The 20,186-nt window shown below is 40.3% G+C and overlaps 1 protein-coding gene across 1 annotated transcript in view; it reads right to left on the reverse strand.

Moving 5' to 3' along the window:
* iars1 (isoleucyl-tRNA synthetase 1) overlaps positions 1 to 20,186 on the reverse strand; it is a 54,161-nt gene that overhangs the window by 5,475 nt on the left and 28,500 nt on the right. Inside the window, 11 exon segments of the mRNA NM_199896.2 lie at positions 4,979 to 5,074; positions 5,147 to 5,259; positions 7,473 to 7,647; positions 12,302 to 12,385; positions 12,463 to 12,565; positions 13,653 to 13,774; positions 14,915 to 14,992; positions 16,787 to 16,878; positions 17,713 to 17,833; positions 18,815 to 18,959; positions 19,457 to 19,540. Coding sequence (NP_956190.2) covers positions 4,979 to 5,074; positions 5,147 to 5,259; positions 7,473 to 7,647; positions 12,302 to 12,385; positions 12,463 to 12,565; positions 13,653 to 13,774; positions 14,915 to 14,992; positions 16,787 to 16,878; positions 17,713 to 17,833; positions 18,815 to 18,959; positions 19,457 to 19,540 — 1,213 coding nt within the window.

Consider the following 20,186-nt stretch of genomic DNA (forward strand, 5'->3'; position numbering starts at 1 on the left):
TTATTAACTAAGGGCCGGTCACATATCGCGTCTTTTGCACGCGCAAGTTTGTTATTTCCAATGGAGACACGTGGCTTGCATATATGGAGCGACGGACTCGTGCTTTCCACACGCACCTACTAGTTGAAAGAAGGCCAGGAGTGCCCTACACTGAGAAAAAAATACAAAATGTAAAAATACAAAATGAAAAACAACAATTTAGGTATATAGTTGATCAAAAGCGCCTTTCAGACAGAGGTTCAGCAGCCTTTGATCACATTTTTTCTCCGTAAAAGGAAAATACTTAGCTATTATGTAACTTTAAATGAGATAAATACTACTTATTTATTTATTCATTTATTTATTGATTTTTTAAATTATTTATTTATTTATTTATTTTAATTGTATTCATTTATTATTTTAATTAATTTATAATTTTTTTAAATTTATTTTAAATTAATTTATTTAAATTTTATTTATTTATATTTTAATTTATTTGAATTAAATTTATTTATTTTCATTTATTTTTAATTAAGTTATTTACATTTTATATATGTTAATTTATTAAAAATTTATATTCATTTATTTACATTTTATTTATTTATTTTAATTCATTTTATTTAATTTATGTAAAATTATCTAATTTATTTTGATTTATTTGACATTTATTTATTAAAATTTTTATTATTTATTTAAATTATTATTTTCTTTATTTATATTTATTTTCAGTGTAAAATTATTACTTATGTTTAAATGTCAAAACTTTTTTTTTTTTTTTACTTATTTTTAAGTCCAAACAGAATTGGATTATTGTTTGTTTTTTATTATTATTTTTATTATTAATTTGTGATGCTCATATAAAGACAGTGAGTGTAGCGCCTCTGCTGGTGAAGAGTGGCTCATTTACTCTCCTTCTGAAGCTGAAAAACAGCGAGCGGCGCTCTGGGAAATCGCAGAAAAACTCCACCATGCTCCCAGAGCAGACGCTAGGAGAAAACAAACCCTCTTGTTGTGGAAAAAAAGCACACACCGAGCCGAGCGAACAACAGCTCCTGCTTTTCCACAAACCCCTCGCTCACACCGAACAAAAAAATTAATTCCCTCCATGGAAAATTCCCCCAGATTCTTTCAGAGTTTTCAATAAGAGAGGAATTCGGGCGCTGGCGGGCGTCCAGCGGCCTTCCTCACACACAGCGGATCAAACACACACTATTATTGAGGGAAACGGGAGGAAATCCGTCTCACTTTACACCGCTCCAGCGTGTTGTTTGTGTCGGTGTGGACTAATGAAGCTTTATTAGCCGCAGAACTCTGGGGTGGAAAGATCACCCGAATAGCATCTCTCGTGAGTGTGAAAACAGGAGATCTGAGCCCGAGAGACGGCAGAAAAACACACACCGCGAGCGCAGACGTCACTGGAGAACTAATGAAGGAGATGCAGACCGGTCCCTGTCTGAACAACAGCTGATTCAGGAGAACACTGCCTGACAAACCCGGCAACATCCGCAGGCAGAAAACTGCTGTTTTTAATTATAACCATCATTAATATATAATTAATGCATTACTATCTTTGTGTGAATTTTAAGCACAAATTTAAAGTGGTGGTCCAGTGTGTATTTTTTAAGGCTTGGTTGTGTTTATAAGATGCAAAGCAGTGTGTCCTCATGCTATATTTATAGAAAATCACGTTATTTTTTCATATCTTACTTTGATTATATACAGCGGCTCAGAAAACATGAACACCTCTGTCATATTTCCTAGTTCTTCTAAAAGGTCTGCCCTCAAGAGGCTCTGATTGGTCAGCTAACACAATGTGCTGTGATTCGCAGATCGGCTCCACGTCACCAGGAAAAGCGTCACGCCTCTACTAGCACGCGCTGTGCCGTTGTGTAAACACTGTCAGTCAGTGTAGCCCAGGCCCGGCTTCAGCTCGGAACTTTAGGGTGGGCCAAGTGACATTTCGGGTGGGCAAACACAAATAAAGAAATATATATATATATATATATACATATATATATATATATATATATATATATATATATAAAGACAACAATTATTTCAAAGGTAAAAAATAATTTATAGCATTTTAAAAGTAATGTATTTATCTTTTTAAATGGTCTCTGTCATTTTAATAAGAGCAGACTAACATGTATTTTAATTATTATATATTATATATATATATATATATATATATATATATATATATATATATATATATATAATTTTATTATTATTATATTAAATTATTTTAATATTATTAAATATCATTATTTAATTATTATATTTTATTAAATTATTATATTTTATTAAATTATTATTAATTATTATTTAATGCACCAGAGCCAATATGGACATTAGTATTTTTTATAACTAACAAACAAATTTTTGAATAGCAGATTTTCTTTACATATTAGCCTAGTTGTTAGTGGTCAACAGCTTATACATTACATTTATAGCTTATAGAGTTTATTTTGCATATAGCATTAAATAAATTATTAAAACAGAACACTTTACTCAAAATTGTAAATGAGTCTGGCTTACCAAAACATGCTTTTTAAAGCTCACAGTCACATCTTATCTTTTTCAGTTATGAAATACATCGCAAAAAAAAAAATGTTGTTATCTGATGTAGGGCCTGGTGTAGCCGCGTCAGTGTGAGCCTGAATCAGACGGAAAATGAAGAGCACACAGCTGAACCTCACGCCTGCTCTCTAAAATATCATCTAACAAGTGTCTTTTAAATATATTCGGGTTATAAGCACGTGTCATTAATATGAACGCGTCAAATATGTTTTGTGAGTTGGTTATTTGAGATGTAGAACACAGAGAAAGTGTCCACATAGAGAGACACTGCAGCGCTGATGAAGATTGTGGCTGTTTACAGCAGTTTGACGGATAAATATGAATCTGTAGCTAAATTGTTAGCGGTGCCAAACAGCACTTCCCATTGTTTACGTCCTCGCTACAACATACCATTAACGCTGGACACTATGCATGTAATAAATCTATTTAAACAAATAAAAACACAGGTTGTGGCTCACAATCCAGAGCTTCATCTGTTCTTTTCAGAGCTGCTTTTTCTCTGAGGAGTGTTTAGCTGAATCCAGCACTGCACTGGGAGAGATTCTGGACGCTATCCTTTGTCAAATGCTAGAGCTGTGTATTTTTATAGTTCTCTGGAACATAATTAAAATAAATCGTAAGCACTGCCCTCTTTGTGTCGTGTCCTTTGGACACTCAACTACAGAAACAGAAGAAGCTGTGTGGAAATAGCAGCGTTTGGACGGTATTTCTCTGCCACGCCCCTTGGCTGCGTGTGGTGAATGCGCGTAACCTGAAGCGCTTGTGATCTCACTAACCCGGATGTATTTTTTTGTAGTGAACATAAACATATTGTTTATGTTCACTAGGCTTGGGCGGTAAAACAGTAAAATGGTACACCGCAGGATCTAAAAATAGCAACGGTGTCAGTTTCAATACCGTCATACCGTCATAAAAAAACAAAGCACTTAAATAGAAGACAAGTATTAAATATTAAATATTCTTTATTAAATGCCTACAAATGCGTATGAGTGATTGTCATTACCGGACAGTGTGGAGGAGAGAGAGAGAGGTGAGGTAAGATGGCGAGTCGCGCACCAAGTTACCTGCGGCTTGGCAGAATTTCCGGTTTCGACCGAACGAGAAGTGAGACGTGGTAAATATGAGAGGTCTGCATTCCCGCTGCTGTACCGCGGGAGCCAACCAGATTAAATAAACTTCAGAATAAAGTTCAGAATAAAGCGCGAGAGCGGTCGTAATACGTAATAATGGTGTAATACACACAAGTGCGCACGGTCTAACAATATCGCTCCCGAGCGAGCGAGCACACGCGCATCTGCGTGGATGCTGTTTATGTGTGTGTGTGTGTGTGTGTGTGTGAATGAGAGAGTGCATGGTGCTGTGTGTCACTCTCTCTATGTGTGTGTGTGTTTGAGAATGAGAGAGAGAGAGAGAGAGAGAGAGAGAGAGAGAGAGAGAGAGAGAACGTGGTGCTGTGCGTCGCTTGGTGCTGTCTCTGTGTGTGTGTGTGTGTGTGTGTGTGTGTGTGTGTGTGTGTGTGTGTGTGTGTGTGTGTGTGTGTGTGAATGAGAAAGAGAGAGAGAGAGAACGTGGTGCTGTGCATCGATTGGTGCTTTCTCTCTCTCTGTGTGCGTGTGTGTGTGTGTGTGTGTGTGTGTGTGTGTGTGTGTGTGTGTGTGTGTACGTGCGTGAAGGAGAAAGAGCGTCCCGCGCAGATCTCTGATATGAACAAGACATACAGGTGACGGTGAACTTAAGGTCGCATATACGGTATTCAGTTTCTGAATGGTTTAGGCACAAGCCAACAGTTTGGTGAAGCTGTCTGAGCCTTACGTCATAAGTTTATATTATGCACGGTAATACCGGATACCGAGGTAAAATAGGGAAGAGGTTTGACGGTATCAAAATTTGGATACCGCCCAAGCCTGATGTTCGCACAAGCCTACATTACACATCAACTTCAGTTTAAACCATAAGTCTCAAACTGGATTCCTGGAGGGCCGCAGCTCTCCACAGTTTTGCTCCAACCCTAGTCAAACACAGCTGATCACACTAATCAAGGTGTTCAAGACTACTAGAGACTATTAAGCAGGAGTCGGGAGTGGTTAGAGCTGAACTATGCAGAGCTGCGGCCCTGCAGGAACTGAGTTTGAGACGATTGGTTTAATATAGTATATTGTAGTGGACCACCCCTTTAAACATGATAGAAGAGAAACAAGACCACAGCGGCTTTTCCCAGTGCACTAAACTACGTTTCTCTGCCCATTATTTGTGCAAGTTTAACAGGAACTGATAATTTTCTTTTCGCCTCTTTCTCATTGGATGGAAACGCTGCTTCATACACAAATACTTGTCATAATATTTCAGTTTAGATTCTTTGGATGGAAGTGGATTAGTTAAGTTGTTATATCTCATCATCTTTCCCGGAGAATCTCACCTTCTTGCGCAGTTTCTGGATGCGGTTGATGACCTCTCGGGCCACTCCTTCGTCCAGCATGGCCTGATCCGGCGTGACGTCCAGCAGAACCAGCACCTGAGGGAAACACACGTCCGTCAGCTTCACGTTTGTGCAGGAGTGAGTTTAATATTCGGAGAGCAGGAGCACCTGAGCGTCCGAGTGAGCCTCGTACTGAGACGCGGATCCAGACGACTGATCGAAGGTGTACATCAGACGCAGATCCTCCTCACGCAGGTCATGACCATCCACCACTATACAACCTGGAGGAGAGATGAGGAGAGAGGTAAGAGGAGAGAAGAACAGGGACGAAGAAAAGAGAAGATGAGATGAAAAGAGAAGAGGAGAAAAGAGAACAGAAAATAGAAAAGAGGAGATAAGGAGAGACAGGATGAGAAAAGAAACTAAAAGATGAGAAAAGAGAAGAGATGGGAAGAGGAGAGAAGAGAAAAAGAGAAAAAAAGAAATAAGGAGAAGAGAAAAGAGGCAAGATGAGATAAGAAAAGAGACTAGAAGAGAAGAGAAGGAAAAGAAAAGAGATAGGGAGAAAAGAAAAGAAGAGAAGAGTTGACGAGAAGAGATAAGAGATGAGGAGAAGAGAAATGAGAAGAGAAGAGACGAGATGAGAAGAGATAAAAAGAGAAAAGAGAAGAGACAAAAATAGACGAGAAGAACAGAAAAGAGGAAACAAAGAGACGAGAAGAGAAAAGAGATGAGAAGAGACGAGAATAAGAGAAAATAGGAGCTGAGAAAAGGCGAGGAAAGAAAAGAGACGAAAGAAATCAAGACGAGAAGAGACGAGACAAAAAGGAGACTAGATGAAAAGAGACGTCGAGAGGAAAAAAGAAAAGAGACGTCGAGAGGAAAAAAGAAAAGAGACGAGAAGAGGAGAAAAGAAAAGAGACGAGAAGAGGAGAAAAGAAAAGAGACGAGAAGAGAAGAAAAGAAAAGAGACGAGAAGAGGAGAAAAGAGACGAGAAGAGATGAGAAGAGGCGAGAAAAGAAAAGAGACAAAAAGAAAAGAGATAGGGAGAAGAGAAATGAGACTAGAAGAGACGAGATGAGAAAAGATAAGATAAGAAGAGGTGAGGAAAGAAAACGAGACGAGAGGAGAAGAGACAAGAAGGGAAGAGTAAAGAGATGAGAAGAAAAGAAACGAGAAGAAATGAAATGAGAAAAGAAGGAAAGAGACGAGACGAGAAGAAAAAAGAAATGAAACAAGAAGAAAAGAGACGAGATAAAAAGGGGTGAGACAGGAAGAGAAGAAAAGAGAAGAGGCGAGCTGAGAAGAGGAGAGAAGAGACGAAAAGAAAAGAGAAGAAGGGGTAAGATGAGAAGAGCAGAAAAGAGATGAGAAGCGAGGCAAGAAGAGGAGAAAAGAGAAGAGACGAATAAAAAGAGAAGAAGGGGTAAGACGAGAAGAGAAGAGATGAGACAAGATGAGGAGAAGAGAAGAAAAAAAAAGAAATGAGAAGGGGTGAGACGAGGAAAGGAGAAAAGAGAGAAGACGAGACGAGAACAGGTGAGATGAGAAGAGGTGAGAAGAGACAAGAAGAGAAGAGGAAAAAAGACAATGCAAAATGAAAAGAGAAGATAGAAAAAGAAAGGAAATTGAGAGAAGAGAAGAAAAGAGAGGAGATTAGGTGAGATGAGATGGAACGAGAAGATGAAAAGAGGAGAAAATAGACGGGAAGAGGAGAGGAAAAAGAGACAAGACAAGAACAGGTGAGATGAGGAGAAGAAGACAAGAGGAGAAGAAAAGAGACGAGAAAAGGCGAGAAGAGATGAGAGGAGAAAAGAGAAACAAGATGAATAGAGATGAGATGGGGTGAAAAGAGAAGAGAAGAGAAGAGAAACGAAGAGAAACGAAGAAGAGAAGAGAAGAGAAGAGAAGAGAAGAGAAGAGGCAAAATGAACAAAGAAGACATAAAAAGAAAAGAAATGAAGAGACGAGGCGAGGTGCTTAAGGTAGCCGTAATCAGTTTTATACTTCTAAATGTTGTCAGCTTTGTGTTGGTGTCAGAGACCATTTTAAACAGTATCTGCACACACACACACACACACACACACACACACACACACACACACACACACACACACACACACACACACACACACTGATGTGATGATCTGATCTGCAGTGTTATCGGATGTTTCGCTCATTACAGCACACTGTTACATATAACAGGCATGGAGAAAGACAAGACTATCAGATGTGCAGTGTAAAGTCTGATTATCACGGCTGGCTGAGCTCCTCACACTCCTGCTGGCACTACCTTACACTAATATATCATATAACACTCATCAATATTACACTATTATTATGAACAAACCCTGATGATGAGCATCGGGCTGATGTTCATATCGGAGTAGCACATTAGACTTCAGTTCATGTTCTGTATGTATACTATATTGGGTATCAGTAAGGGTGTGTTCGTGCGTGTGTGGTGTTCGTGCGTTTGTGTGGTGCTCTTGCCTGTCTTCTGGAACTCCTCCAGCTCTTCACTCTTCAGCTCTTTGATGGATGCGGTCACGGATTTAAAGGCGCCTTTCAGCCGTTTGCCCAGCACCATGTGATCGGGTTCGGCCCGCAGGCGGATGCCGTATCGGTCCTTATCAGTGGAGAGAGTGAGCTGGCGCACGTTCAGCTCCTGCACAAACACACACCACCTTCAGTCTGAGATGAACACTGAACACTGACACTTAATCACATACTGGATCAATAGTTGGTCTGTGAATCAGTAGTCAGTGAATCAAGAGTCGGTCAGTGAATCAAGAGTCAGTCAGTGTATCAGGAGACAGTCAGTGAATTAAGAGTCGCTCAGAGAATCAAGAGTCAGTCAGTGCAATAGGAGTTGTTCAGTGAATCAGGAGTTGTTCAGTGAATCAGGAGTTGGTCAGAGAATCAAAAGTTGGTCAGTGAATCAGTAGACAGTCAGTGAATCAAGAGTCGGTCAGTGAATCAAGAGTCAGTCAGTGAATCAGGAGACGGTCAGTGAATCAAGAGTCGGTCAGTGAATCAAGAGTCAGTCAGTGAATCAGGAGACGGTCAGTGAATCAAGAGTCAGTCAGTGAATCAGGAGTTGTTCAGTGAATCAGGAGTTGGTCAGAGAATCAAAAGTTGGTCAGTAAATCAGGAGACAGTGAATCAAGAGTCAGTCAGTGAATCAGGAGTTGTTCGGTGAATCAGGAGTTGTTCAGTGAATCAAGAGTCGGTCAGTGAATCAAGAGTCTGTCAGTGAATCAGGAGACGGTCAGTGAATCAAGAGTCGGTCAGTGAATCAGGAGTTGTTCAGTGAATCAGGAGTTGGTCAGAGAATCAAAAGTTGGTCAGTGAATCAGGAGACAGTCAGTAAATTAAGAGTCAGTCAGTGAATCAAGAGTCGGTCAGTGAATCAGGAGACGGTCAGTGAATCAAGAGTCGGTCAGTGAATCAAGAGTCGGTCAGTGAATCAAGAGTCGGTCAGTTAATCAAGAGTCAGTCAGTGAATCAGGAGACAGTCAGTGAATCAGGAGTTGGTCAGTGAGTCAGGAGAAGGTCAGTGAGTTAGGAGACAGTGAATCGGGAGTCGGTCAGTAAATCTAGAGTCAGTTAGTAAATCAAAAGACAGTGAATCAAGAGTGAATCAAGAGATGGTCAATGAATCAAGAGTCAGTGAGTAAATCAGAAGACAGTGAATCAAGAGATATCAGGAGACAGTCAGTGAATCAAGAGATATTGAGTGAATCAGGAGATGGTCAGTAAATCAGGAGATGGTCAGTGAATTAAGAGTCAGTCGGTGAATCAGGATACGGTCAGTGAATCACGAGACAGTCAGTGAATCAAGAAATAGTGAGTGAATCAGAAGATGGTCGGTAAATCAGGAGATGGTCAGTGATTTAAGAGTCAGTCAGTGAATCAGGAGATGGTCAGTGAGTCAGTGAATCAAGAGTGTGTCAGTGAATCAGGAGACGGTCAGTGAGTCAGTGAATCAAGAATCAGTCCGGTAATGAGGAGACGGTCAGTGAATCAAGAGTCAGTCAGTGAATAAGGAGACGGTCAGTGAATCAAGAATCAGTCAGTGAATCAGGGAGCGGTCAGTGAGTCATTGAATCAGGAATCGGTCAGGGAATGAGTAGACGGTCAGTGAATCAGGAGACAGTCAGTGAGTCAGGAGACGGTCAGTGAATCTGGAGTCGGTCAGTAAATCAGGAGACATAGCCAGTGAATCAGGAGACGGTCAGTGATTCAGGAGACATGGTCAATGAATCAGGAGACGGACAGTCAGTCAGGAGACTGTCAGTAAATCTGGAGATAGTGAATCAAAAATCGGTCAGTGGATCAGGGGATGGTCAGTGAATCTGGAAACTGTCAGTGAATCAAGAGTCGGTCAGAGAATTAGGAGATGGTCAGTGATTCAAGAGTCAGTGAATCAGGAGACGGTCAGCGAGTCAGGAGATGGTCAGTAAATCAAAAGTCAGTCAGTGAATCAGGATTCAGTCAGTGAATCAAGAGTCGGTCAGGGAATCAGGAGACAAAGCCATAGCTAGTATATCAGTTTGAGGTCAGGTAAATCAGGTCATAAAGCAGAAGCCTATCAGTGAATCATGAGAAGATCATTGAATCAGAAGACGGCCAGTGAATCAGTCTGAGCTCATGTGTTCATACAACAGTCACAGAAATCAAGAGAATAATAAAGTGTATCACAGGAGACACCTTCACAAAAAAACTCAGTACTTGCTTATTTAAAACAGCATAATCTGACGCAACACAGCCTAAAACCCAAATCAAACTCAGAAGTGACTATGAGGGCTTAGAAACTGATAGTTGATGCGAACACATGTAGAACTGCTGAATCCAGCAGCGTGACCAGTGTCTCTGCAGGCTGTTCGGCAGTGGAGTGATACACACGCGCACACACACAGGCAAAGCGGATAATTTTAGTCCAGCTATAAATCAGAGCGGCAGGACTGCGGTTCAGCTGCAGAGCTCCACACCAGCAGAGGGCCAGCTGGAGCTGCACACACTCAGAACTGCAGGAGTACTCATGTAAGGATGCTGCAGTGACGGTCACTAATAATACAGCATCACTGACATGTTTTCCTGGATTTTTATGAACAGTTTAATTATTTTAGTTTAGACACAGCTGTACTAATTATTTATTTAATGTGTAGTCTGACAAAAAGCCCTTCTCAAATATAGTTTAACATGCAGGAAGTGAGTGTGGGAAGTTTTGTGCAGGAAGCGTCTACGGGAAGTGTGTGCAGGAAGTGTGAGCAGGAAGCATGTGCAGGAAGTCACTGCAGGAAGTGTTTGGGGGAAATGTCTGCAGGAAGTGCGCCCAGGAAATTTCTGCGGGAAGTGTCTGCAGGGGGTGTGTGCAGGAAATGTCTACAGGAAGTGTGTGCGGGAAGCGACTATGGGAAGTGTGTACAGGAAGTGTGTGCAGCAAGTGTGTACAGGAAGTGTGTGCAGGAAGTGTCTACAGTAAGTGTCTATGGGAAGTGTGTGCAGGACGTATCTACAGGAAGTGTGTGCGGGAAGCGACTATGGGAAGTGTGTACAGGAAGTGTGTGCAGGAAGTGTCTACAGTAAGCATGTGGAGAAAGTGTCAATGGGAAGTGTCTACAGGAAGTGTGTACAGGAAACATCTGCAGGAAATGTCTGAAGGAAGTGTGTGCAGGAAGTGTCTACGGAAGTGTCTATGGGAAGTGTGTGCAGGAAGTGTCTACAGGAAGTGTCTATAGGAAGTGTGTGCAGGAAGTGTCTGAGGGAAGTGTGTGCAGGAAGTGTCTACAGGAAGTGTTTATGGGAAGTGTGTGCAGGAAGTGTCTACAGGAAGTGTCTGAGGGAAGTGTGTGCAGGAAGTGTCTACAGGAAGTGTGTGCAGGAAGTGTCTACAGGAAGTGTCTGAGGGAAGTGTGTGCAGGAAGAGTCAACAGAAGGTGTGTGCAAGAAGCATCTACAGAAGTGTCTATGGGAAGTGTGTGAGGGTAGTGTCTACGAGAAGTGTGTGCAGGAAGTGTCTACAGGAAGTGTCTATGGGAAGTGTGTGCAGGAAGTGTCTAAGGGAAGTGTGTGCAGGAAGTGTCTGAGGGAAGTGTGTGCAGGAAGTGTCTGAGGGAAGTGTGTGCAGGAAGTGTCTGAGGGAAATGTGTGCAGGAAGTGTCTACGGGAAGTGTCTACGGTAAGCATGTGCAGGAAGTGTCAATAGGAAGCATGTGTTAAAAGTGTGTACAGGAACTGTGTGCAGGACGTGTGTGCAACAAGTGTGTGCAGGAAGTGTCAATAGGAATTGTGTGCAGGAAGCGTGTGCAGGAAGTGTGTGCAGGAAGTGTCTACAGTAAGTGTCTATGGGAAGTGTGTGCAGGACGTATCTACAGGAAGTGTGTGCGGGAAGCGACTATGGGAAGTGTGTACAGGAAGTGTGTGCAGGAAGTGTCTACAGTAAGCATGTGGAGAAAGTGTCAATGGGAAGTGTCTACAGGAAGTGTGTACAGGAAACATCTGCAGGAAATGTCTGAAGGAAGTGTGTGCAGGAAGTGTCTACGGAAGTGTCTATGGGAAGTGTGTGCAGGAAGTGTCTACAGGAAGTGTCTATAGGAAGTGTGTGCAGGAAGTGTCTGAGGGAAGTGTGTGCAGGAAGTGTCTACAGGAAGTGTTTATGGGAAGTGTGTGCAGGAAGTGTCTACAGGAAGTGTCTGAGGGAAGTGTGTGCAGGAAGTGTCTACAGGAAGTGTGTGCAGGAAGTGTCTACAGGAAGTGTCTGAGGGAAGTGTGTGCAGGAAGAGTCAACAGAAGGTGTGTGCAAGAAGCATCTACAGAAGTGTCTATGGGAAGTGTGTGAGGGTAGTGTCTACGAGAAGTGTGTGCAGGAAGTGTCTACAGGAAGTGTCTATGGGAAGTGTGTGCAGGAAGTGTCTAAGGGAAGTGTGTGCAGGAAGTGTCTGAGGGAAGTGTGTGCAGGAAGTGTCTGAGGGAAGTGTGTGCAGGAAGTGTCTGAGGGAAATGTGTGCAGGAAGTGTCTACGGGAAGTGTCTACGGTAAGCATGTGCAGGAAGTGTCAATAGGAAGCATGTGTTAAAAGTGTGTACAGGAACTGTGTGCAGGACGTGTGTGCAACAAGTGTGTGCAGGAAGTGTCAATAGGAATTGTGTGCAGGAAGCGTGTGCAGGAAGTGTCTGGGGGAAGTGTCTGCGGGAAGTCTGTACGGAAGTGTGTGTGTGGGAAGTGTATGACGTAAGTGTTGCCAGGAAGTGTGTGTGTGAGAGGAGTCTACAGGAAATGTCTACAGGACCTATGTGTGTGCAGAAAGTGTCTCTGACCTCCAGGATGTAGTTCTGCAGGGACTGGATATCAGTGAGAGCCTCTGGGTCCTGATGGATGACCACCACCTCCTTCAGCGGATACTGAAACACACACACACACACACTCCATCAGCAGCAGTAAAACACACACACACTCTCCATCATCATCAGAAACTCACCTTAATGGGCAGAGTCTTCCTGTCCCTGATCACACGACCCAACTCAATGACCGACTGCATCCGAGACACCGCACTCTCAATACGCTGGTCAATCAGAGACTCCCTGCGACACACACACACACACACACACACACACACACACACACACACACACACACACACACACACACACACACACACACAGTCATAGGACAGACACACCAACTACCATTACAACAGGTCGTTCTCTCTCTAATATATACACACACGCACACACATGTTGGTTTTTGTGAATTGTGGGGACATTACATAGGTTTCCATTGTTTTTTGCCACATTTTTAACTGCTTAGTGAAACCCGAACTGAGATGATTGGGTCATGTAAAATAAGTTATGGGGTGATGAAGGCTTTTAAGCTTTACTGCGGTTTGGAGATTGATATAGAGCGGACACTACATGCATCACATCATGTCTACTGTAAAACATCCATCTGAGCCGTTTATCAGCGGGAGCGCATCAGTACATGATGTTTTTCCATCAGACGAAGAGAGTGTGTGTGTGTGTGTGTGTGTGTCCTCTGGATGTTCTCCACGTCTGTGACAGCAGGTCACCTCTGAGAGAAACACACACACACACACACACACCGCTCAGCTTATTAATACACAGTAATGCAGGACATTACAGTCGTTTACAGCAGCAGACCTTCAGCTTAACTGCAGAACAGTGCGCTCTGGAAAATGTGTGTGTGTGTGTGTGTGTGTGTGTTTAAGGCAGACTAAAGGACATCTGCTAAATCACACAAGGAGACATGAGGATAAAAACACACACACACTGCAACAAATGAGTGTCTGTCTTTGTTTTTCTCTTATTTCTTGTCCAAATAATTCCTAAATCAAACACTGATGTTGTGTGTTGAGAGTGTATTTGTCAGGTGTTTGTCCTCCTCAAACGTCTCCTGTGTGTAGCACTAGTTTCATCTCCTCCTCCTCCTCCTCCTGTTGGGATTTCTGACTGCTGTAGCTGTAAAATACCTCCTTCAGCGGAGTGATAAGGAGCTGTGATGTGCTCTAAACCTGCTGGAACTACTTTAGCTGTGCGATTATCAGACAATAACACCATAGAGTGCTCATCAGCCAATCAGAGTCAAGCATTCAACAGAGCCTGTAGTATAGAGTGTTATCAGGCTGTGGGTGTGTGTGTGTGGTGTGTGTACCTGACTTGTGGCAGCATGAGGTAGTGTATGCTGCCGGTGTCCTTCTCCTCCACTGCTGCCGGGTCCAGCAGGTGCCGCAGGTTCTGGTACATCAGCTCGGTTATAAACGGAGTGAACGGAGCCTGAAAACACAAACACTTCATCACTCCAGCAGCACACACAAAAAACACACCAAAGACATTCAAAACAGTTTTTTTTTTGGCAAAATTGTCTGCCAATTACCACCCCTAAAATCAGTACTAGGGGGTCTGATATGCTCATTTCTGAGTTTCCTCCACTCTTTCATCACCCGCTTCAGCAATAATCAGGCCACTGCGAGCTCTTATGAAGATTAATAAAGCATCATAGTGTTATTCAGAGTCAGTGAGGTGTAAAATGGAGCATTGATCCTCCGCTTATCCATCAACTGATCTCTGACTCGTATCTTTTGGGTCAGCAATTAATTATTAGAGTAAATGAGCTCTACTGATGCCCTGCTCTCACAGTTGTGAACATGTGGACGACTATTACACTAAACACATCGGATTCTAAAACTGGATTTAGTTTGCATTAACAGCAGAGAACGTTCCAGAAGCATTTATTTATTTTGACATTACAGTTGTGTGTTTGTTGCATTTATGACATTAAAAACAACGAATAAAACAATATAACCAAAATGCATGGCTCATTATTAATGTAAATATATTAGCATTAACTATGACTGAAATGACCAAAAAATGCAATTATCATTACAGTTATTATTATTGCTGTTATTATTATTAAGAAATGAAAGGCAAACTTATTTATAGGGCACAATTTTAACACAACCAAAGTCCATTTGAGGAGTTATACAATAAAAGTATTATATAAAGTATTACATATTCATATACTTTATGTAAATATAAATAGATATTTGTAAAACTGAACCAATATTTTAATTAATAAAAAAAAATATTTAATCTTCATTTATTTCATGCTGGGTCAAACTCCAAGCTAAATTATATGCATCAGTGCAAGTACATATTACACACAAAGTCAACGCAAACGAGTGAAACGAGTCACATTTGCTGTGGCTGCGCATAATTCACTTTAATCACGTCTAATGCACAGGTTCAAATAAATCAACGAAATCAAAAGAATTTGAGTGAGGTAAAAACATCACACGAGTAAACTAGCGAGTGACGCAGTAAACTTAACATTAGAAATAATTATATTGCAACAGTTCCAAAAGAACTGCTGCACTCGAGTTTCCACAGAGGTTGATAGTGTTTCCAGAGACTCACCATCAGTCTGCACATGGAGAACAGGACACTGAAGAGGGTTTCCAGAGCACGAACGCAGTCCTCAGAACCACTTTCACCCTGAACAAAGACATTATACTGTAAATACACACTTAACACTCAAAATATACAGATAACACACAGAAAATACACAGAAAATGCACAGACAACACTCAAAACACGAAGAAAACACACAAAATAATCACTCAAAACACACAGAAAACACAAAAATACACAGAAAACACACAAAATACAAAGAAAACGCACAGACAACACTCAAAACACACAGAAAAGACACAAAATACACAGAAAACACACATAATACACAGAAAACGCACAGACAACACTAAAAACACACAGAAAACACACAAATTAATCACTCAAAACACAGAAAACACACAAAATACACACAAAAAACGCACAGACAACATTTAAAACACACAGAAAACACATAAAAAACACAGACAATGCAGATAACACTCAAAACACACAGAAAACACACAAAATACACAGAAAACACAGAAAACGCACAGACTACACTCAAAACACACAGAAAACACACAAAATAATCACTCAAAACACACAGAAAACACACAAAATACACAGAAAACACACAAAATACACAGAAAACGCACAGACAACACTCAAAACACACAGAAAACACACAAAATAATCACTCAAAACACAGAAAACACACAAAATACACAGAAAACACACAAAATACACAGAAAACACACAAAATACACAGAAAACGCACAGACAAAACTCAAAACACACAGAAAACACACAAAATAATCACTCAAAACACACAGAAAACACACAAAATACACAGAAAACACACAAAATACACAGAAAACGCACAGACAACACTCAAAACACACAGAAAACACACAAAATAATCACTCAAAACACAGAAAACACACAAAATACACAGAAAACACACAAAATACACAGAAAACACACAAAATACACAGAAAACGCACAGACAAAACTCAAAACACACAGAAAACACAAAAAATAATCACTCAAAACACAGAAAACAACACAAAATACACAGAAAACACACAGACAACACTTAAAACACAAAGAAAACACACAAAACACACAGAAAACACACAAAATAATCACTCAAAACACAGAAAACACAAAATACAAAGAAAACGCACAGACAACACTCAAAACACACAGAAAACACACAAAATAATCACTCAAAACACAGAAAACACAAAATACAAAGAAAACGCACAGACAACACTCAAAACACACAGAAAACACACAAAATAATCACTCAAAACACAGAAAACACACAAAATACAAAGAAAACGCACAGACAACACTCAAAACACACAGAAAACACACAAAATAATCAATCAAAACACAGAAAACACACAAAATACAAAGAAAACGCACAGACAACACTCAAAACACACAGAAAACACACAAAATAATCACTCAAAACACAGAAAACACACAAAATACAAAGAAAACGCACAGACAACACTCAAAACACACAGAAAACACACAAAATAATCACTCAAAACACAGAAAACACACAAAATACAAAGAAAACGCACAGACAACACTCAAAACACACAGAAAACACACAAAATAATCAATCAAAACATCTATACATAGATTATTTTAGTGATCACATATAAACATTTCCTTCTCAAAAATCAATCTTGTGCATATATGTTGCTAATGTATTATTGTAGCCCAGTTTGTTCCGTTTACAGCGGTATTCAACTTTAGCCACTTATATGTTTATACGCATTAAAACTCCAGTCCCCTAAAACCTTCAGACCCCAGAGAGTTAATAAATGAATGTACAGTCATGCAGGGTGTTTTCTGACAGGTTTTGTGCATCTCGCCTACCTTCAGCCGCCGGCGGTTCATCCGCACGTACCAGTTAGTGAGCATATCCACAAACTTGACAAGCTTGGGCACCACAGTATAGAGTCTGTAGGCTGAAACACACACACATACACACACACAAACACACACACATATTCAGACCAGAGATAATAGGGTCTCTTTAAGCATGAGTTTAAGAAATGGCATCTCAATAATCAACATTGTGAACACTAAAACTTGATGTTGTTGTTTTTTGTTGATCATTTGAGTATTTATAGTTTGTATTTGTATTTTTATTGGTGTAGGTCAGGGGTTCCCAAACTTTTACTTATAAAGGGCCAAATCCAAACCTGAATTAAGGCTCTGGGCCGAATTTTAACATACCAAACTGTATTAGATTAAAGTAGCCATGGGTAATCTCCAAATTATTTCATAATATTTAAAAATAAATAGAAAACATTGATCATAGATATATTCTGTTTTATTTTATCATACATTTACAGTAAAAACATCAACAATGTATAACACAATGTCGATTACACTAGTCAAGCTGGACCTGCCTTGATTTGCTCAAGTGACAGTATTTTAAACATGATTATTTAACAACATTTCATTTAAACATTTCATTTAATTTAGCTTTTTTAGTGGCTCAGCAAATAAAATAAACAAAGTCACCTTAAATCTAAAATAATCAAAGGCTTTGCCCCAACAGACCTCCCCATCATTCCCTTTCTCTTTTCAGATAGGATGGTGGACCTAATCAAAGGTTAATATGGGCCAACTTTGGCCCGCAGACCCTAGTTTGGTCATCTCTGGTATAGGTCTTTAACATCTGGCCAATGAAAACTAGTCTTTGAGCTAATTTGGGTCCAAATGTGTTCTTGGGGATGTTGATTAATGCACACTGTCCCTTCAAGTGAAATAAATAAATAAAATAAGACGCTCACCTCCCATCTCGTCCCGGAAGAACTGAATAAGTGACTGTGTGAAAGACTGGATCCATTTATCCATGATGTTGTTGCTGACGCTGGACGTCCTCTCGTTGTACAGGAACTCAACGCCTTCCTCCTAATGAGACACACAAAAGCCATGAAAAGCCTTGGAGTAATGATTGATGACCAACTAAACTTCTCTGACCACATCTGTAGAACTGCTCGATCGTGCAGATTCGCACTCTATAACATCAGAAAGGTCCGACCCTTCCTATCTGAACATGCAGCTCAACTCCTTGTTCAGGCTCTTGTTCTCTCCAGACTGGACTATTGCAACTCTCTACTAGCCGGGCTTCCAGCTAACTCTATCAAACCTCTTCAGCTGCTTCAGAACGCAGCAGCACGAGTGGTCTTCAATGAACCTAAAAGAGCATGTCACTCTGCTGCTCATCCGTTTGCACTGGCTGCCAGTTGCTGCTCGCATCAAATTCAAAGCTCTGATGTTTGCTTACAAAGCGACTTCTGGCTTTGCTCCTTCTTATCTGCTCTCACTTCTGCAAATTTATAGGCCCTCCAGAAAATTGCGTTCTGTGAATGAACGTCGCCTCGTGGTTCCATCCCAAAGAGGAACACGGGAAAGTGATATATATATATATATATATATATATATATATATATATATATATATATATATATATATATATATATATATATATATGTATATATATATATATATATATATATATATATGTGTGTGTGTGTGTGTGTGTGTGTGTGTGTATGTATATATATATATAATTTATATATATATGTATATATATATATATATATATATATATGTCTGTGTGTGTGTGTGTGTGTGTGTATGTATATATATATATATATATATATATATATATATATATATATATATATATATATATATATATATATATATATATATATATATATATTTATTTTCATTTATTTATTTATTTTTTACAAAAATAACTTAATAATACTTTAAAATGTACTTCTTGTTATTTTTTCAAATCTTCAAAACCAATGCTTAATTTTGCATTGAATCCAGTGATGTTGGAATCTGAACTCCTCCTGTAATCTGCTGATCTGTGCTCACCTTCTGCAGTCTCTGGACGTTCTGCACCAGGAACCGGTATGCATTGTACCAGGGTAGGAAGACGTCTTTCAGCACATCTCGAACTCCTTCCTCTTTGAAGCGCAGGTTTTCAGCTCGAACCACAGGAGAGTTGATCAGATACAGCCTGACGAGACACACAGACAACATAACAGACCTGAAGGAGACCCAAGAGCATCTCTACTGTAACACAGCTTTATATTAGGGGTGTAACGGCACATGTGTTCATCCCGAAAAGTCACAGGCATACACAAGCATGAGTACACAAACTTTTGAATGAGAGACTTCAAATTTGACATTGTTGAAGGTCAGTTCAATTTTCTTACTGAACTTCCTGTTAAAATGGTTTAATGGGCTGCAATAGAAATCCTGACCAGGATAGTAGCAACAGTAATAAGAGCAGCAGTGATTGCAGCAGGAGCTTTCACTGCCTGGATCATCATAAAATATATGTGACAGAGTTTATAGCGCGCTGCTCCATATGGACGGATATATTTCTGTATTTCTTATTCATCAGCCATATGCTGGTTTCTGCGCTGCGCCTCAGGCCATGCAGAACATGCACTGATTCATACGGCAGATTCTGTGTCAGGAAAGTGGTGTATGTGCGGTTTGTTTTCTCACCGTAGTGCGTCTGCACCGTAGCTCTGCACGATGAGTCCGGGGTCGGGGTAATTCTTCTTCCGCTTGCTCATTTTCTGCCCATCACTGTGCACACATAGACAGATCAGCGATTATGAGTGATCAGTTCATGTCACAGATTTTGTACACTTCTACCCTTTTAGTACACCCTGTTACTATCAACTCTGTTACTCTGTTACTGTCAAATCTGCTACCGTCAACCCTGTTTTAGCCAAAACTCTGCTATAATCAATGCTGTTACCGTCAACGCTTTTAATCTGTTACCACCAACTCTGTTACCTTCAACTCTGTTACCATCATCTCAGTCACTCTGTTAACTTCAATTCTGCTACTTTCATCTGTTACCGTCATCTCAGTTAACGTTATCTCTGTTATTCTGTTACCGTAATTCAGTTACTCTGTTACCGTCATCTGTTACTCTGTTATCTTCAACTCTGTTACCGTCATCACAGTTACTCCATCTTCAACTCTGTTACCATCATCACAGTTACTCTATCTTCAACTCTGTTACCGTCATCACAGTTACTCTATCGTCAACTCTGTTATTCTGTTACCGTCATCACAGTTACTCTATCGTCAACTCTGTTATTCTGTTACCGTCATCAGTTACTCTACCGTCATCTCAGTCACTCTGTTAACTTCAATTCTGCTACTTTCATCTGTTACCGTCATCACAGTTAACGTTATCTCTGTTATTCTGTTACCGTCATTC

The sequence above is a fragment of the Danio rerio genome, chromosome 11, assembly GCF_049306965.1.
Source record: "Danio rerio strain Tuebingen ecotype United States chromosome 11, GRCz12tu, whole genome shotgun sequence".
NCBI lineage: Eukaryota > Metazoa > Chordata > Actinopteri > Cypriniformes > Danionidae > Danio > Danio rerio.